Genomic DNA, 19,767 nt, shown 5'->3' with positions numbered 1-19,767 from the left:
CATTCCTTGGCATGACTGTATCTCTCTAAGCTTTCCTAAATAAACTTATTCATTCTTTCACTTTTAACATAATACAGGTATCAACAAGAGATGAAAACAGAATGGTTTAAACACTGTAATAATGGAAATGAGGATGACTCCTGTCAAAGTTTTGAATTTTCTTCTGAAAGAGACTTGTTTGGCAAACAAGCTTAATTATTGTGTTGCTGCCATGGGACCAGTAGATATAAAAACCTTTGTACTTAAGGCAGCAGAGGTGAGGTGACTAAGTGTTAAATCTAACTGTTATTATTAGAAATTAAAGCTGCAAGCAGCGTTAGACGGGTCCTCGGGGCTCATGCCGGTTTTGCCCTACTATCATGGTATTGGCCCCATTGTGTCCAACAGAATAAGACGAACATTTTGGTGGTGGTTTCATCTCTCTAGGACATTCCTAGCCCCAGTTAGGGCTGTTTTGCTGTGCATAGGTGGAAGTGAGCCTAATGGCTCTGAGAGAATATTATGGGATGTCAGGGAGTCAGTTGATACCATGGCAACGTATCCTCTGCTATGCTGAAGAGAAATAGCCAACTTCCTGTCTGGGAAAGGTCAGGGTGTCAGCAAATAATTTGTTCGTCTTAATGAGATGAACATTTTGATGTTGGTTTGATCTCTCTAGGACATTCCTACTGGCTGCTATGGCTGTTTTAATGTGTCAGAATGTGGACAGAGGGAATATTATGGGATGTTTGGTATTATATTGAAGAGTTTGATGCTTGAGATGTGTGTGCTGATTTTGGTGAGTTTTTGAGCATGTTCAGGGGTCTAATAAGCACTTTAATGGAGGAGAGAGTCATTGTTGCCTCTGCTGAGTCATGTGACCAGCTGTGTGGAACCCCTAATCAGTGTGTGACATCATCACAGAAGTGCAGGAGGATGAGATTCCCAAAGAGGACAAACTTCTCATCCTGTAGGCCAGAATGTTGACCGAATCTGTGTAAAAATATGATTTTCTTGAAGAGCGTTTTGTGAGGAATCCAACCATGTCATTTTTAAAGCTGTGCGACTTTTACTTTTTTGTCTAGAGGCCCAACTGCTTCACTGAAGCTCCTCTCCCATCTGTTAACATTGCGAAGTCGGCGACTTTGAGGGCTCGCCATTCAAAAACCGGGCCAGAAACAACGAATTCCCCCACAACTTTTGTAGAACAGGGTCTGGTCTGTCATGTGAGCCAATTTTCATGCCGGTACCATTTTTGGTTATTGACAAGTTAATGTTTGTAGAGAGGCTTAAATTTCAGAAAACTCTTATTTTGGCGGGCAAATTGCCGGCTTCCTGTTGGAGCTACGCGAAAATACCTCCTATATTTTTTGTGCGTCTTGATGAGCTGAACGTTTTGGTGTTGGTTTCATCTCTCTGCGACATTCCTGGCCTGAGCTAGGGCCGTTGAAGTGTGTTTTTTGGGTTTTTTGGCTCTAGAGAGATTATTATGGGATGGCGGGGGTCATGTTTGGTATCAAATCGCAATTTCACGCGATCCTGATATGCGTGCCAATTTTGGTGAGTTTTTGAATATGTTTAGGGGGTGTAATTTGCGTTCTCGGGGCGGGTGGTATAATAAGAAAAAAAAAGAAACGCAGCAGGAACAATAGTGCCCTCGGCCTTCGGCCGAGGGCACCTTCTAGCCCTGCTAGAAGGTGCCCTGGCTCAGGCCGAGGACCCTAATTATATCCAAACAGACACAGCAGTGCAGGTCTACCTTCAGGACACTCATTCTCTTTGTGTTGCGAGTCTTTGTGGGTTAGATCTTGGCCTTTACAATTATGTAACATGAGACTGGACATTTATGTTTCTTGCTCTTCAAAAAGTCCTCCTCCAGCCCCAGGACACTGCATGAAGACAAGAAGCACTCTTCTTATGTAATCAGCTTTGTGTAAAGTTGATTTTATTCTGCCTGCATGTTGAACAAGTGTAGAGCAGCACATTTATGAGAGTGGTGTGAAAACCACACATCACTGTTTTTTCTCTCTCTCACAATGCCGGGCATACAGGAGGTGGCCTTTTTGGGACACCCCACCCCTACTTCTCAAACAGTCACTTTCAAGAATGTTAACAGCAGATATGGAAGGGGAACTGTATTGAAAAGTGAAGTAACATCAAACATGCTGGATTGTTTCCTTACCAAGTCAGATTTTATTTTTGTTTGATAGGACCAGAGCGATACTAGAGGATTTATTCAACCCCATAACCACCTGCACCTGCACCTGCCCAGGGAACATATTTAGGCAATTACGTAGGTAGATCTTTTCTTCTTCTTCTTTAAATTAAAATCAGCAAATTAACTTATATACATCAACTTGGCAAAAGTTACACAGATTTTTTTTTTTCCCTAAGGCAGAAATCTTGTGTTGGACTAGACTCAGAGATAGGTGAGACCTTGGATTCTGAGGTGAAGTAGTATTAAGATGAAAGCTGACCATAGTCAGAACTAATGTCTTAGAGCTTCATTGGCTGGTTCTGTCAAGATAACCTTGTTATGTAGAAAAAGGTAAATGTTTGGTTATTTCATTCCACATATTTGGGGGATTCAGGAAACACAAAAGAAACCCAGTGTTGACATTACCTTACAGCTGACGTGTGACCGAAAGTAAGACCTGTGTGGAGGACGGGCGTACTCCCCCCTACCCTGTTCATTCATCTTCCCCTCGTGTGCGTACTCCACGTAACTGCGCCCGTGGCTTTAAAAGCGGACCTCGCCTGGAGAGCGGGGAGAGAGTCAGAGCCGTCCTCAGTGGCGCGGTACAGACACCACACATCTGCACCATCGAGCAAAAAATCCTCCGAAGTCTGCGCTTAATATCTCACAACACCATCTGCAACAAAGCTTTTTCGATTAAAAGGATTATTTAATAAACGGAATTGATCCGAGACAGTCAACTTTTCAGGACTCAAAACCAGCTTTTTATTGGTTTAACGGTCGCACGGGGAGGCGCGAGCGCAAGACAAAATGTAAGTAGCATCTTCTTTGATCATGCCGACCGTGTAAACTCAAAGTAAAAACAAGCTTACAGATTATCAGCCGTATTTATGGGGCTTGTGTTTGGTTTTACGTCCTTATTTTCCGCCAAGTGCCCAGTTTTTCATCTTAAACTGCTCATTTAACTGAAAGAAATTAGTCCAGTGGATGTGCTGGAGTACATAGAGAATCATAGAGTATTGTGCAGTTTAAAGTCATATACATCAGTAAAAAAAAAAAAAAAAGGAGGGAAATAAATCTAGTACTATGTTCTTGCTTTAGCCTAAGTTGAGATAAGGAAACCATTCTGCTTATCTTTCAAAAACATACACAGGACTCAAAAAAAGTACTTATCAAAAATACTAATTAATTTGTCTGATTCCTAGTATTTGGATGGTTCCTCAGCTGCTTTTACTCACAGAAATTGTATTGATCCTTATTTGTTTTTATTGGGGGGAAGTCTCCTTTAAAGGTAGGGGGCCCACACTGAAGTGTCTGTGTCGGTCATGAACGAGCCCCAGCATGACATGTTGGAAATGTGAGGATTTTAAGTTCCAGAGATTACTTCTGTTTCCAAGTACATTCCACACGTCACCTTTTTAACAAATAGGGACAAGCAAGTCTTTATTGGGTTAAAAACAACATATATCTCTCTCAGATGTGGATTTCAGCACACAGAAAGGGGAAATTAAAAAGCACTGGCACAGTGTGTGCATATTTGCATTTTACAGACATGATACACGTGAGATTGTACAGCAACCTTGTAGGCAAATCTTTGTTTTGTTGGTTGGAGATAAAAGAAACGAATAATCCACAGAGAATAATAACAATAACCCATTTCCCTGCTAAATGGATTTTAACCTCTATGAGATCATCTATATGTATTTTTTAACATGTATTTTTACATATGTAGAAGAAAATCTGAGGTTTAAACCTTAACATTACAGGTACAATAACTCATCAATGCAGTTTTCTGTCAGACAAAACCTTTTTTAAGTTTGTCAATTCTAGTCTCCACACTAAGTGGCATCTGTGTCTTTGTCCTCTCCCAGGATGAACAACAGAGATCGATGGAGGGTGTACAAGACGGTAAGCGTGATGTTCTTGCTGGCTGTGGTGGCGCTGACTGTTGTACAGAGGGGAACTGTCAATGTTGGTGCTCCCTTCGAGTTCGAGAGGCAGGCCCGCATGGATGCATCCGATGTAGTGGAGCTTGATGCTGCTCTGGGTGAGAAGACTGGCTCATATCTAGGGTTAAAAAGCTTCTGGAAGGCTAACAAACACAAGTCTGCAGCCAAATCTGGGGCCACCACTCGTGAGCCCAGAGTCACTGAGGACATCAGCCTCAGAACATGGGATATAACCAGCACCAACTGCAGCGCCAACCTCAACATCTCAAGTCAGGACTGGTTTAAGGGCCTGGAGCCAAATTTCAAACAGTTTCTTCTGTATCGACACTGCCGTTACTTTCCAATGCTGCTCAACCACCCAGAGAAGTGCAAAGGGGATGTTTATCTGCTCATGGTGATAAAGTCTGTGGCCACACAGCACGATCGCAGAGAGGTGATTCGAAAAACATGGGGAAAAGAGCAGGTGGTCAATGGCAAGAGGATAAAGCTCCTCTTCCTCATCGGTAAACCATCCAACGAGGTAGAAAGAGCTAACCATCAGAAGTTAGTTGAGTTTGAGGACTACATCTATGGGGACATCCTCCAATGGGACTTCCTGGATAGCTTCTTCAACCTCACTCTCAAGGAGACTCACTTCCTTAAGTGGTTTAACACCTACTGCCCCCATGTACGCTATATTTTCAAGGGTGATGACGACGTCTTTGTCAGCGTAGAGAACATCTTAGAGTTTCTAGAAAGCACTGGGGATTCAAAAGACCTGTTTGTGGGGGATGTAATTTTTAAGGCTGTGCCAATTCGCAAAAAAGAAAACAAATATTACATCCCTCAGGCTCTCTATAGTAAGCCAAACTACCCTCCGTATGCAGGAGGTGGAGGTTTTCTGATGGATGGTGCCCTGGCGAGGAGGCTTTTTTCGGTGGCTGAAACCCTGGAGCTTTATCCCATTGATGATGTCTTCCTGGGCATGTGTTTAGAAGTGCTCCGAGTCACGCCCGTTAAACACAATGCCTTCAAGACGTTTGGTTTGGTAAAAAATAAGCAAAGCAAGTTGAACCGAGAACCTTGTTTCTTTAAAAGCATGATAGTGGTGCACAAGCTGCTACCATCAGACCTCATGAACATGTGGAATCTGGTCAACAGTGACCTGGTCTGCTCGCAGAAAGTGGAGATCCTATAGCTTGATGGGAACACCAGGGAAGGAGCGGAAAGATGAGCAGCAAATAAACTCTTCTTTATGTGGAGAGTGAATATGGACAATATTTGTTTGCATGTTCTCCTTGTTAATGAGAAGTTTCCCAAAAGTCAAGTGAACTTTGAAGTTTTTCAAAGACTGTCTTGGTAACGGGTAATCATGTTGGCATTTAAAGGACTCGCTCTCAAAATATGCAGATTGAAGAGCCAACAACCAAAGTTGAGCATCAAAGTGCACAAGAAGTGAATAGGTTGTACACTATAACGTGTTGGGCCGTGTTGCAACGTTTATAATAGAAACCTATTAAAATTTGACCAATGCCTTTATTTGTTTCTCCAGGGGGGTTGACATGATGGGAGTTTAAAATCACCATTGTAATAGAATCCATTACAACATTTTGAGGCAAAGTTTATTTCAAGGATAAGCAGCAAACAAACCATGACTACATTCAATTCCATGTGGACTTTTGTGCTCACAGGGAAATAATGCTTCAGTTTGGCAGTTCATAGAAAAATATAATAGGAGAAGTCGTTGTTTCCCTTTTCTTAAAAAAAAAGAAAAAAAAAAGCCATTGCACATGCCGAACTGTTGCTCTGAGTCAGGCTCTCTTGTTGTACAAAATGTTACATATTGCCTTTAATTTGATTGGCAAGCCATGCCGCAGTGGTCACAAATGGCTTCATGTAAGAGAAAGAAACAACTGTCTCTACCTCAGCGATTGGGTCAAATTTTTTGTAACACTTTTCTACTGTAAGTTTAACCACATCAATATCTTCACATACAGTACGTGTTCCCAAAGTGAGACTTTCTTCCTTTTTATATATCGTAGACGTCCTTGCACTCATGTTTTTTGGAATGTCACTCACTTGACCTGAACCACTAGAAGCTTAAAAACTGTTTCTGTTATGCTGTTTATGGATATGAATGTGCTGATATACTTGACATGAATGGGTAAAGGGTTGACAATGACACTGTGAACTAAAACTATTGCTGGTACGAGTGTGTACGTTTAATTTAAAACACCCTGAATAAAAAGGGGCCAAATACGGGGTCTTTATATTTAAGTTAAAGCAAAAAGATAAGGATATTGATGATGATTATAAGGGTGAATGTTTGGGGGTGATGGTTATGTCAATACGATGTAAATATCTGTAAAATAAAATCCATATGTATATAGTTTGCAATTTGTAAATAAACGTCTTGACGATACACTTGCCGATGAAAGCGTCCCAGATTGTGTGTTTTTGTTCCTCTCCCTATCAGTGTGGGACATCTTTGTGAAAATAAGTCTGCAAACAATGGTGTCCAGTGTTGACATGTGCGCATCAGTTACAAACCACGTTGAGAAGATGCCACATCTTCCTGAACAGCCATGAAAGTGATAAGGCAGCCCTGAAATGAAAAATAAAGTGTTTTTCAATGCCAAGAAACTTAACCCAAGAGCAGTTTGCTCTGTTTTTTTTCCCACATCAGTGAGATAAGATGTCAGAGAGCTCTTACTTGTTATTAATACACTTCCTGTGCAATACCTTCGTAAAACAAACAAAAAAAAAACTGTTTTGCAGATCATCAATAAACCGGAAATGATTGAATGTTTCATTAGTCTATTATTTGTTGAAAATGTGCTTGTACATGCCCCTGGTTAAGTATTACATTTCACACTGTTTATGTTAAGGGTTACTGTCAAATACTAAATGTCTTCTCCCTCACTACAACTGCAGGGACTGATACTACAAGTTGACAGAAAAGACACTTTTTAAGAACATTACTTTGGCCAGAAAAGATAAAGGCCATCCCAAAAAAAGCCCTTTATTTGTCAAATTCTCTTTCAGGAAACGTTAAAAGAAAACGTATCTTCTCTATACTATGTGTCATAAAGCGTAAAAAAAAAAGAATTAACAAGGTTTATCATCTTCAACTCTTCTCTTTCTTAGACACTTCACAACTGTTAAAGAACTGCCTTGGCAGGAGAATTTAATAAATGGTCTAATTATTTCATATTCATTGGTGTGCTCAATTTACTATTCACCTTTTGCAAAGAAGAAAGCAGTTGTAAATTAATTAACCACTTCTTTGTTGTTTGAAGAACTGGTGGTGAGCATATGGTCGCATCTCGGTGGGAAGTTGATTTATGCCCCACAGCCCCAATCTCAAAGAAGCACAAGCTGGCTGTGTGAATGCAAGTATTTGATCTTTTACCAAGTCAATTTGCACTATAAAGAAATGAAAAACAGAAATTTGCAGCCACCAGGTAAATAAATAGTTTTTCTATTAATTTTTTGTACATTTTTATGTCTGTAGGCTTAATTTAAGTTGGTTAGCTAAGTTTGGCTATGTTTAGCTTAGCTAAAGAAACAGTAGAAGGCACTTGTGTTTCTGTGAGTTTTTTTTTCCTACCAGCAACACCAGTTGGTCATATTTCCTGTTGCTTGAGGTCAAGGGGGTCAATAAACTTCCAACATGGAGGTGTGAATGTGGGGGTTGACTTGAGGCTTATAAGCACAAATGGAGTCATCATATCAACAGAAACATTAGCTAGCTATATAGATTTGTAATGCTATACTGAATCTAATTTTACATCGACTTGTCTCCTGTGAAGACAATCAAAATGTGTTGCTGCCTGAAAAAAGGGGATTTTTTTTCGGTTTAACATGTAGATGATAGCCAAATTAAGCTGCAGTTAGCTCAATACAAAGAATTTTTTTTTCTGCAAATGTGTGGTTAGATGTCCTTTTAGATGACCTGAAAAATCACCTTTTAAACTTTTGCTTCTATTAAAGGTCTTTGAAGTTCAGGTGTTGGTAAAGTGGCTGTGAATAGGGGCTGCCAAGAATCTTGAGATATTTTCCCAATCGATGTTATTGTAGCATATAGTCTAGCTACCATTCATAATTTAGAATAGGGTCTTTCACAATGAAAGATGGGAAACTCATGTTGCATTATTTCTTTAGAGCATGGGTAAGCACTTTATCAGGAAGTGGGTGATGATGTAAGTCGTAGGTCAGCAGTCACTGCTAAGTGTTATACAATGCTTTTTTAGTGTGTGAAAAACACTGAAAATACAAGATAAAACACTGCTTGGCCACTTCCTCAAAGTTTTGACAGGGACACCTGCTGGTACAGAGGAACCCTGAACCTACAGCTCATAGAGGAGCCAGGGAGAGAGAACATTATTTTTGCTGCTCATTCTAATAATATGCAAATCTGTTATTATCTCTCAAGCAATCTGATATAAAAAAGCTACCCTGCAGCATGGCTTCAGTTTAAATAGGCAGTAATCTACTGTAAATCTCCCACTCAGGTGATGATATTTCACTGAGCACACTCCCAGTTCCCCGATCTTCCTGCCCACCAGGAGCTGTAGATTTGTTGACACTAATTGGGGAAAGCTTTTGATGTCAGCTTGGTCAATGGGTCGACTGAAGGGGGCTGCAGGCTTTCACACTAGCCCTCTACTTTTCCTCAAAGGCCTCTGGAGAGCCGTCGTTGGCACGGCTGATGGTGGGAATGTTGTTGCTTGGGCTAAAATTAAAAAGAACATTCCTCCACTTACAAGCTGCCAACCGGTTTCTCTGTCAGCATCCAGTGACAGATAAATTTAAAAAATATGCTCACTATTTGTTAAAAGTGAAATGGTTCCCTCTGGGGTTAAATTACTTTTTTATATTCATATATTTCTTTTATGTTTTGTTTATGTTCGAATATCTACTACTAGGAGTGGAAATGAGGAAACAGCTTGTTTGGATCCTTGAAAATATCCAACACGTGTGCATCTATTTATAATTTCTATACTTTATTCTAGTCAGTATAAGAACTTGAACATAAAAATGTGTTATAAACTTTGAACACTTAACCCTGTTAAGCAGTTGTACATAACTTTCTCCAACCAAAATTACACATCCAAAGATGAAAAGTAAAATGCAAATAGATACATGAATGACACTGTAAGCACTGACTTTATGTTACACCACCACATATTTTGCAATAAAGTCTGGACTTGTTAGTACATGAGATGAGAAAAATGGCTCAAAAAAAGTATTTTTGTTTTTTATGACACAGGGAGTGACCAGAGTGTTGCTGCAGCAAAGATTTATACACACATTTTTTTACTGCATTGATGTACATGAGAACAGTAGCACTGTTATTTTTATCCTCACACTGTATATAAGGACATCGTAACCTCTGCCTCCCACTGTCGCTTCAGAAAACAGGCCAAGGCAATGAGACTTCACAGTGCATCTGTGCTATAGGACACCATGTACTTGACAAAGATCCATTGTGAAGAGGACTCTGAGCACTATACTTGTGTTTAGAGGGGGCCCTATTTAGAGCTGCCACTAAACAAACGAGAGAAAGAATCAGTCTCTGTCTTTCTCCTTTTCACAAGGCTTTATTGACTCTGTCAGCTTTATTACAGAATCCACACAAAATTCATCCTTAGTTTTTTTCTTCTATACCCCAACACATTTGGAAATTAAATACCATTAATCTGAAGCACAGAAAGGCTCGTTTCAACATCAGTTTTGTGTGGATGGCTGGCGTGTTAAGTAAAAACTAGCACGCAAAGTGCTCCAAGGTGAACTGAGGGATAGAAAGGAAAGCACACAGGTCATTCTAGACGGCTGACATAACGCCACAGAGAAAAGCTAGCATGACCTCTGTCACCGTTCAAGGCAGGGGGCACCAAATCCGTAAATGGAGGTATTCAGTGGTGCCATCATCAGTGCCTCCAGTCCAGGCACCTTTGGGAACAAAGATCTCTGTTCAGCTTCCAGTACTGCTGGATGACAGCAGACTACTGTCTCCTGTCTGCTGGTGTCACTGACATGAGACCTGCACACACACAGCAGCTTAGAGTCACAGTAAATCAAGACACAATACGTCCAGTTGCCAGTGAGAGAGTAGGAACAGATTGAGTTCAGGGGCTGTAGTGAGATTTCAAGTATCCTATGTATGCATTCAAATGTAACCCAAATATAGATAAACGTTGTGTAAGCACTTCATACCCTTTCTAACCACCTACCTACCATTACATAACTGTTTGTAAAGCTTTGTTCTGATTTTAGCTCTTAGTTTGAGTATCCATCCTCTGTATACACTGCACTGACTATAAGCCCTACATATCAATGCTAATCAGTTAATTAACACAACACTCCGCAAACAGCCTGAGGCAGACCAGATGTGTGGTTTTGCCTCATGTTAGAAGAATAGCATGTGAGCCTCTATAGCTGTAGGGTTTCCCTCTACTTCAATGTGTTGTCAGTCAACACAAGTAAATGTCATGGGCGTATGAACACATCTCATGAGAAGTTCCCAAATATAGGTGACACGTGCACTCTTAAGGGTATGTGAGCCCAAGAGTCATATGATGAAGGCCGCCACCTGGTGGACACATAACTGTTTTTATGTGTGAGCTATTAATGGCTTGAATGTGATAAAGCATTTTATTGCGGATTCGTTGAAGGAGGTAACATTTCAATCACATTTCTCCTTAACAGATTACAAAAGACCTCTTCGTAATTTCCAATGTTAGAGACATATTAAGAAGTTGAGTCTAAAAAAGGAGTCAAGGTCTCCTTGACGACCAAAACTGAAAAAGCGACTGCCTACTGTCCTCACGGTACCCATTGATTCTGCTATAAATTAAATATGTAAAACAACGCAAAATTCAAAAATACCCAAATATCACATTGATTCAGATAAAAATCTCGGTATACTGTGGGCCAGTCTACCTCCCATACTACTTACCACAATACACTGTTTTTGCTTTATGGAGAGTGGTACTCAGTTTTAGGTGCATTATCGCAACCTACTGTGTTGAGTAACTAGTAATTCAGTACCAACAGTTACATTTACACTGAATTAAGTGCTGACATTAGTGAATCTGGTTACTTTGTGCAGTCAGAGTTAATACAGATCTCAAAGGTAGTTGTTCATTTCTAAAAAGATATAAAGTTTAAATTATTGTTTTGTGACCGTTTGTCTTTTGGAATCATATGTGAATGCCTCAATCAGGTTTTGCTACTCACTTCTACTTTGCAGAATTGAAACAGGTAAAGCCCACAACAGAACAGTCATACCACCTTTGTAGGTAAAAATCAATGCTGAATTTTCATGAATTCATTGAAAGCAGGAGAAAATTTCCCTCTATGTTATACAAGAAAATACTAGTGGTTTCCTCTAATACAGATATTAGAAAAATAGGTTTCAAAATAAACACTCAAGTAGGCTGGATATGGCAGACACCCTCAAGTTTAAATACATAAATTACAGCCTCCTTGCTCGAGAGTAAGTTCAAATAAGTTCCATAAAGGATTAAATTTACTTGGCATTCAGTTAGGTAAAAAGAAAATTTCCCAAAATGATCTATGTCTGACAGATAAAAAAAATTCAATGGTAGCAGTTCTGTCGTCTAGCATATTTGAAGCCTGAGGCCTCCTGCTGATACCTGATCAATAATTCAGCCCGACATTTGTGCAATGAGGACAGACATTTAAAAATCACCACCTACAAGATTTTATTTTGCAACGTGAAAATCTTGGGGTTTTCAGATGGGACAAAATTAGTCAATGCACTACAAATATTTTATGTTACATAGACAAGAGGTATCTTATCCTCTGTGACTCAGACACTGACTGTGCCCCATCAAACAAACATGACAGAACAACTTTGCCATTTTCTTGACATCCAACTCTGGAGCACTGACTCAAATCTTCTATCAAAATATGCTTTGCACATTACAGTAAAACTTGGCACCTAAAGCAAACTAAATGACAAACAAAATAAAAACAAAAACATATGGATACAAGTGTATCTTTTTTACAAAAGGTAAAATGAAAATCATACAAACTGTTTAAATTTACACAATGTATCTGACAAAGACGAGCAGATTTTTTCACAGCAAACTTGTTTGCCAGACCCTTTCCATTTTACTCCTTCAGAAAAAACACATGAGCTAATGAGGGAAATGGGTACAGGTCTGTATTTAGGGACATTCAGTGCCAACATATAGCACTTGAGCTGAGAGGGACAGAAGTACCAGTTCGGCACAGGAGGTTGGGAGAGATTTCAAGGGTCTAAATTAAGGGCTAAAATGCCCATTAACAGTTAAATATATATCAATGACGCTTTCTGGAATGTCCAAAAGCTCTGAAAAGTGATGAAACCAGAGTCCATTTGAAAAGTAAAATAGACTAAGATTTAGTCATCAAACTTGATCTTCTTCCCCTGGGGTTTGGCGCCGAATCCACCACCACCTCTTCCACCTGAAATTAAAAAGGAGACTTAGTCTTCACGCCACGAAAGATGAACAGGATCCAGTGATTGTTTAAAAAATTAAAAGCTATGGCATTTTTTTCATCTACAAAACTTAGAAGCAGCAAAGAGGACATTATGTTGAGCCTCCGAACAGGTTCCTTTACCTCCAAAGCCGCCGCGACCACGTCCACCTCCACGAGGACCTCCCCTTCCACCTCCTCGGCCTCCGCCACCACGACCGCCAAAGCCGCCGAATCCACCTCGGCCTCCTCTGCCACCACCACGACCGCCAAATCCACCGCCAAATCCACCGCCGCCGCCTCGACCTCCACGGAAGCCGCCTTCGCCCTTGGGCTTGGCGTAGTCCAAAGTGACTTTGCAGCCATCAATCTCACCATCCTCCATGGCTTCTTTTGCTGCCTTGCAGTCGTCCTCGTTGTCGAAGTCCACAAAACCAAAGCTATAGGGGACGATGGAAAGAAGGTATTAATTAAAAGACAAAAACTGAATAGGTTTTAGATCTAGATGAACAGTGATGTGTCCTGCAGCTACAGCATACAGACAAGTTTAAATAAATAGCAACAAAAGGATTAATCTGTTTAAAGTTTCAGTTAGACTAAACTTGTGTTGATTGTGTTTGCATTAAACATAAAAAATACCACTTAAGGGGGATTCTGTTTAACTGAAAGTGTACTGTACTGATATGAACTCAGGAAATGTCAAAAGGAAAACAATCAGTAGGATTTCAAATGATTCACAAAGCCTTACCCTTTAGATGAACCAGTTTCTCTATCCGTTACTATTCTAGCTGCTGAGGCGCCCTCAAATGCTTCCTTAAGAGTGTGATCCGTTGTGTCCTCGGAGAGACCTTTGACAAAGAGGGTTTTTGTTGGACCTGGAAGCGAAGAGAAGTGATTATTAACACTTAAGCTTTTGATCTCACCGAAATCAATTATCTGGGTAAACAATCCAAACATGATTCTGATGCAGTGGACAGATCAGGACTTGACTATCATGGATTCCTCACAGAATGTCAGGAGATCAAGTTTTCATCACATCTGGCCATGCTCAGACTAACATCCTCTCACGAGAGCCTCCATTACAGAGATACTAAAGGCAGTTTTCCAAACAAAGACCAGGTTGGTCTGTTGTGGGCTGGCATGAGGGCCTACCTGAGTTTCCTCTGCCTCCGTCTCTGCCGCCACTGTTCTGGCTGTACTCCAGTCGGATTGACCTTCCCTCAATTTCTGTGTTGTTGAGGTTCTCCAATGCCTCTTTAGCGTCATCTGTGCTCTCAAACTCTAAGAAAGCAAAACTAAGGACAGAAGCATACTATTAGGACAGGACATACTCGATAGTTGAAGAAATCTATCACAGGGAGAAAAGGTCAAGCATTTGTAACTAACATTCAACACTTTTAAAAACATGTTTTGTCTGTTGCACAGCAGACATCGGCAGTGCCCATGACAGTGTGAGCAAGCCTGTTCTAACTGTGAAACATTTGCTCTGCTTCTCGTGCGAATCCATGCAGAATCACTGTCAGGATTAAGAGGAGCTCATGAGAAGGTGAAGCACTTTGTAAGACGAAAACACTGACTGGAAAAATGTGAACTGATATTTACCCTTTGGGCCTGCCATCTCTCTGTGGGATCCTTATAGAGACGGCCTTTTCAAATGTTGATTGTAAGACTTCTTCTGAGGCACTGAAGGCCAGGTTATTCACTACCAGTGTTTTACACGCTGCTCCAACACCTGGACCTTAGAGAGAATAAAAGGATTAAGCTGTTTTTCATCCCCTCATTCAGACACGTTTAACTTTTGTGAAACCTTTACAGTTCACAGATGAAGGATTTCTAGATTAGAATTATATAAAAAGAGCTTACCTGCAATCTTTGCTCCTTTCTGGCTCTTCTCTCCAACGAAGTCGACCATGATGGACCTCCCCTGCACGTCAGCTCCCTGAGCCTCCTCCAGCATCTTCTCTGCCTCAGCCTCAGATTTGAATTCAATGTAGGCAATTCTGTGGAAAGAAAAAAATGCATTACCCTTACAGCAAAGCAAATCAAATGGTGCAGGGCAGCTTAAGACAAAGGAAGAAGAAAGCCAGATGTACTCCTGTGCTAAAAAACGGAAGACCTTATTTAATCGTGTGACTTGCATAATCTTCCAAATAGTGTTATGTGAACCAAACATGCAGTGGCCAAGTTTGTTCTTGCATATTCTTACCCTCTGTTTGAACCATTCTGGCCTTGAGGTAATCTGACATCCACAGCATCTTCAAAGACTTCTCTGAGGTCATCAGCAGTTGCAGAGAAGGGCAGGTTTTTAACGAACAGTGTCCGTGCATCTCTCTCTGTGGGACAAAGGTCAATGTAAGCAAAGGTATCAGGATGAACTTTGTGACATGCATCTTTTGTCTTTTCAAAAGCCTCAAAATGAAAAGACTGTGGCAGCGATTGAGGATAGAACCAGCAGACATGAAAACACACTGGCACCGAAGACATAGCACTGCATTTAATCTTCCTCCGTACATTACACACTAGAGTACTAAACAACCTCAAGTATGCCAAGAAATGGAGGGTGTGAGAAGTATTAATTGACCATAAGTGCTTAATGGGAGAAAAGTCAGTGTTCATGCTTGCATCTAGACCCCTTGTAAAAGCTTTAAAAACAATGACAAAAAAATCTACTACACCTCCAGAAAAACCCTGTAGGAAGCAGCGTTTACCTTTCTTGTTCTCCTGTGAGCTGTCCTTGCTGCGAGCTTTGTCTAACTTCACCTCCTGACCCATGATCTTCTTGCCGTTGAGCTCCAGGGCTTTCTGCAAGTCCTCCTCAGATGCAAAGTCCACATAACCAAACTTCCTGTTGAGGAAAGTAAAGAGACAAGAATTTTCAGTATTCATTTTAGAGTAATTTAAAATGAGAGAATGAAATCAGACATTATGCGAGTGTATTTGGTTTAGGTACTGGGAGGACAAAAGTACTTCATGATACTTTTCCCGGCACAGATTAAATGGTACAACTGAGCAACTCAAGTATTTCCTCATTCTTATTTCTAATACATACTTGGATCCACCCAGCCGAACATCGACGACTTCGAGGTCGTTCTTGGTGAAGAATTTTCGTAGAGATCCCTTGATTTCTTCAAAATCTTTATTGGAGTTCAAATTTCCAATGTACAAACAGAACCCTGATGAAAGGGACACATTTCCACAAAGGGTTAGTTGTTTTTATAAAACAGTGTGCTGTAATTATAGTTTCAGATCTATTCAGAGGAATATAAGGTGACATCACACATCAGTATTAAGTCCCTTGTTGATCATCATAAGAACAAACTAAAATTAACTTCATGTTAAAGGTTAAAATTCTTACCTTCCCCTTCTGACTTTGCCTTCTTGGCAGGAGGCGTGTCCTTTTTGGTCTCTGCCTTCCTCTTTCCAGGAGTCACTGGGGCATCTGTAGAGACAGGTTTTAGTTGTTTTAATAACAGTCAACAAAAGTCAAATTACATTGTTACCTGGAGTATGAAAAGTCAAATACCATGATCTCTGGCTTTTATCTGAGGGGAATGTATCTTATTTTCATACATTTTTCATGCAGCAACTTTTCATTTGTGTACTGATTGATATTTCTGGTAACGCAAGTCATACAAAAGCTCAGGGAGCCTTTTCTCTTTTTTTCTGTTTGCATTTACTAGAAAGATCCAAAGATGAACCTGAGATGTGTTTTTGTCAAGATATGAGTTAAATAACTGAGCCTGCCATGTAATCTGTTGCTGAATTGCAGTTTCTTTGCTCACCTTCCTCCTCGTCATCTTCATCATCTTCGTCGTCATCATCCTCCTCCTCTTCAGACTCTTCCTTTGCCTTTACCATGCCTGCTTTCTTTGCCTTTGCTGGGGCAGGAGTTGTGTCCATCTCTTCCTCTGAGTCTACAAAGCACAAAAGTAAAAATTTCAGTCTCTGTGACACACGACCAAACGCCTACTCAAGAGCTCCCACTCATCTTCATCAGATCAAAAATAAAGGTGACATCATACAATCAGTATTAAGTCCCTTGTTGATCATCATCACAGATGGCAGCTTATGACTAAGTATCAACAAAAACAAAGGCAAAAATTCAGGATAGTACAAAGATTAGACTTACCATCTTCATCGTCGTCATCTTCCTCATCTTCAGACTCTTCTTTGGCAGCCTTTGCAGCTGGTTTGGCAGCTGGTTTAGCAGCCTTTTTGGGAGGAGGGGCCTCTTCTTCTGACTCATCTTCGTCGTCATCTTCCTCATCAGAGGACTCTTCTGCAGGTGCAGCCTTGGCTGGGGCCTTGGCTGCTTTCTTGGGAGGGGGAGCCTCTTCTTCTGACTCGTCTGAATAAAGTGACGTATTTATGAATTTCAAAGAGAAACCGTAGAAATTCTAAAGTACATTTAAATAGACTTTGAAAGAAAACCGTAAAATTCAACGAAGCAAAAATGTGACAGCGATTGAGGATAGAACTGGCAGACATGAAAACACACCAGCACCGAAGACATAGCATTGCATTTAATCTTCCTCCGTACATTACACACTAGAGTACTAAACAACCTCAAGTATGCCAAGAAATGGAGGATTTGTGTTGTGTACATACAGGTCATTAAAAGTAGCAAGGAAACAAATCAGTTTATAAATATACAAAGAAAACATGCTTGTCGCTTATCTTAAACTGTAAGCAAAGACAGACTGATCTTACCATCATCTTCATCATCGTCATCATCATCTGATTCCTCAGCTTTGGCGGGGGTTGCCTTGGCTGCGGCTTTAGCGGGTGTTGCTTTAACGGGGGTCTTTTTAGGTGGTGGGGCTTCCTCTTCAGACTCCTCCTCTGTAGATGGATTTTTAAAAACAGGATTTTATAATTACACAATAAAGGAAGCCCGGTCTAATGCTAATAAGTTATTAGTACTACCATATGTCAAATTTGTTGAAATCAATTTGTATCCCCATTTTGCTTTTTGATTAAAACTCCATCTCAGGTTCATCAGAATCAACATGTTGAGGTGTTTATTGAAATAACAGCAATGATCTGGTGTTAGGAGGGAGATTCTATGTGTTGCCTAACTCAGAGAGGAGCTATAATGCTTTTCTGACCTCAGGCCAGCGTTACCTAGGTGACACCTGCAGATTTTCCCACTACAGATAATCCAAGACCCAGATTTTAATCCCCAAAATCAGTATGTTTGCTATTCTTAATATGCAGACATATTACCCTTGCCCTTTATGCACAGAATCTAAAATCACTGCACCTCACTTTGTACTTCAATATCAACCTCTTATGTTCTGTATCATGAGGTGGCAACTACAGCAACAAGATTAAGTGGTGATTTTATTGACACCCCCCTTTCCCCCAAATTTTCTTTGTTTCAAAGTGTTGATGACATTACCTTACCGTGAGTTACTCAAGTTATCAAAAAATTGATGATTCATTTACAGCCAATTTGCTTCACCAGTACAAATTTTAATCAAGACAAATCTCAACATAAGCTTGTTCCAATACTTAAAAGTCAACCCAAAGTTTTCCCCTTTTTGCTGGACATTACAAATTTAGCAAGTATGGGTTCATTTTATCCTTCAATGAGGTTGTAAAATGACACTATGTAAATCGTACAGTGAATTGACTGCTCTTTTATTTAATAATTCGAATTTAAAAGTTGATAACTCACCAGAATCATCTTCATCCTCATCATCTTCACTTTCTGCTTTTTTAGCAGCTGCGCCATTCTTGATCGGTGTGGCTTTTGCTGGTGTGGCTTTCTTCACCACTTTAGGGGTAGGAGTCTAAAAAAAAAATGAATTAATTAAACTCTTCAAATAATTTAAGAACACCAAGATTGAGATTAAAATACTATACTGTACCTCTTCTTCCTCATCACTGCTTTCTTCTTCGCTAGATTCCTCCTCAACTTCTTTAGTTGGGGGGGCTTTCTTTTTCTGAGTAGCCGACTTATTCGCTGCCTTTGAAGTAGAAAAAGAACGGTTATCGATAAAATATTTAAAAAAAACACATTTATACACATTTAAAACTGATGAAACTCATTCTCCGGGGATGTCACTTCAGCATGTTTCGTAAGGGGGGCACCCCACCACGGGGTAATTAAGGTTAAAACCGCGAGTTCCCGAAAGTTATAATTTTATCACTGTATAAATACTTTTCACGAGGTGGACACGACTTTACTAGTGGTGTGTATCCGTGTTAATGATACCTACACCGTTTCGCTTCCACCTCGTGTGTCACTCAGAGCAAGCGCACTACCCACGTGGAGCTCAGGAGGTAGGGATGTTAGCATGATGGCTAATTGTACCGACGGCAGACGCTTGCTTAGAAGAAAACATGATAAAAACCCTTAAAACCCAAAATATATATATATAAACACTGCTATTTAAACCAGTGCAACACGACCACGGTGTGCCAGAGACTAGGGGAACATACAGTTTAGCTTTAGAAGTTGTCGTTGACTGACAATTAGAGCGTCAATGCTAACCATGCAACGACACGCTCGTGTACGTTTGCATTTCAGCTTTTCGCGCAAGTCTGTATTAAATATTAGCTATAGTACGAAAGCTCATGTCACATGTTTAATCCGGTATGTCGTCCCCGCATCTCTAAAATCCTTGCTAAAAATCGAGAACGCGCATGTATGCCATCTTGAGTAGTCGGTTAGCGTTAGCAGGCCACAGAACCAACATCAAGCAACAAACATGGCCGATCCCATTGGAGAAAAATGTCGCCAAATATTCATTAAACGTCTTATTTACAAAAAAAAATTACCGTGACAAATTAAGGGACGATTTTTGTACCACAGAGGTCGGCCTCGAAACAAGCACGGACGTCCCGGACCTACATCAGTTCCGTTTTTAACACAAACGCAGCAACTACTTCGGAAAGGCCTCATGCGTAAACACACCTTTCTAAAACAAATGCATACGCTTAGAACAGCAAATCCCACATTACTACTTGGTCTTACCTTTGCTAACTTCACCATGGTGCCGTTTTGTGTTTCTATGAAACACAAAGAATGGACGTTTAAAGAAATGAAATAGCTCGTACACACACGTGGCTCAGCCTGCACGATGGGACATTGGACAGGAAAGACAGATAAGCTGTAGCCGCGCTCGTTACTCTCCTGCTCTGCGCGTTCGCGTCACCCCGCCCACA

The 19,767-nt window shown here is 40.5% G+C and overlaps 2 protein-coding genes and 3 non-coding genes across 5 annotated transcripts; 1 reads left to right on the top strand and 4 right to left on the bottom strand.

The window, feature by feature from the left end:
* Positions 1 to 2,688: 2,688 nt before the first annotated feature.
* On the top strand, positions 2,689 to 6,728 carry b3gnt7 (UDP-GlcNAc:betaGal beta-1,3-N-acetylglucosaminyltransferase 7). The gene is made up of 2 exons (XM_074668413.1): positions 2,689 to 2,988; positions 4,048 to 6,728. Coding segments are annotated over exons 1-2 (1,257 nt in total). The 5' UTR covers positions 2,689 to 2,986; the 3' UTR covers positions 5,303 to 6,728.
* A 5,081-nt stretch (positions 6,729 to 11,809) lies between these two features.
* On the bottom strand, positions 11,810 to 19,739 carry ncl (nucleolin). Its single transcript, XM_074668543.1, has 16 exons — positions 19,577 to 19,739; positions 18,468 to 18,566; positions 18,275 to 18,389; positions 17,305 to 17,436; positions 16,724 to 16,942; positions 16,377 to 16,508; positions 15,950 to 16,033; positions 15,644 to 15,767; positions 15,303 to 15,439; positions 14,801 to 14,927; positions 14,458 to 14,594; positions 14,197 to 14,332; positions 13,747 to 13,889; positions 13,343 to 13,469; positions 12,739 to 13,034; positions 11,810 to 12,582 (listed from the first exon to the last, which is right to left on the bottom strand). Exons 1-16 carry the CDS (start codon positions 19,592 to 19,594, stop codon positions 12,518 to 12,520), a joined length of 2,091 nt encoding a protein of 696 aa, XP_074524644.1. The 5' UTR covers positions 19,595 to 19,739; the 3' UTR covers positions 11,810 to 12,517.
* Positions 15,017 to 15,154, bottom strand: LOC141789700 (small nucleolar RNA SNORA57). Its single transcript, XR_012598231.1, has one exon. It is a non-coding gene; the product is annotated as a small nucleolar RNA SNORA57 (small nucleolar RNA).
* Positions 15,840 to 15,910, bottom strand: LOC141789699 (small nucleolar RNA SNORD82). Its single transcript, XR_012598230.1, has one exon. It is a non-coding gene; the product is annotated as a small nucleolar RNA SNORD82 (small nucleolar RNA).
* Positions 17,046 to 17,183, bottom strand: LOC141789701 (small nucleolar RNA SNORA57). The gene has a single exon (XR_012598232.1). It is a non-coding gene; the product is annotated as a small nucleolar RNA SNORA57 (small nucleolar RNA).
* Positions 19,740 to 19,767: the final 28 nt, after the last annotated feature.

The sequence above is a fragment of the Halichoeres trimaculatus genome, unplaced genomic scaffold, assembly GCF_033239565.1.
Source record: "Halichoeres trimaculatus isolate MK-OKI-2021-1 unplaced genomic scaffold, fHalTri1.1 fHalTri1_scaffold_4, whole genome shotgun sequence".
Taxonomy (NCBI): Eukaryota; Metazoa; Chordata; class Actinopteri; order Labriformes; family Labridae; genus Halichoeres; species Halichoeres trimaculatus.
The sequence above is the reverse complement of the archived record's forward strand: the minus strand, read 5'-3'. Positions and strand labels throughout refer to the sequence as shown.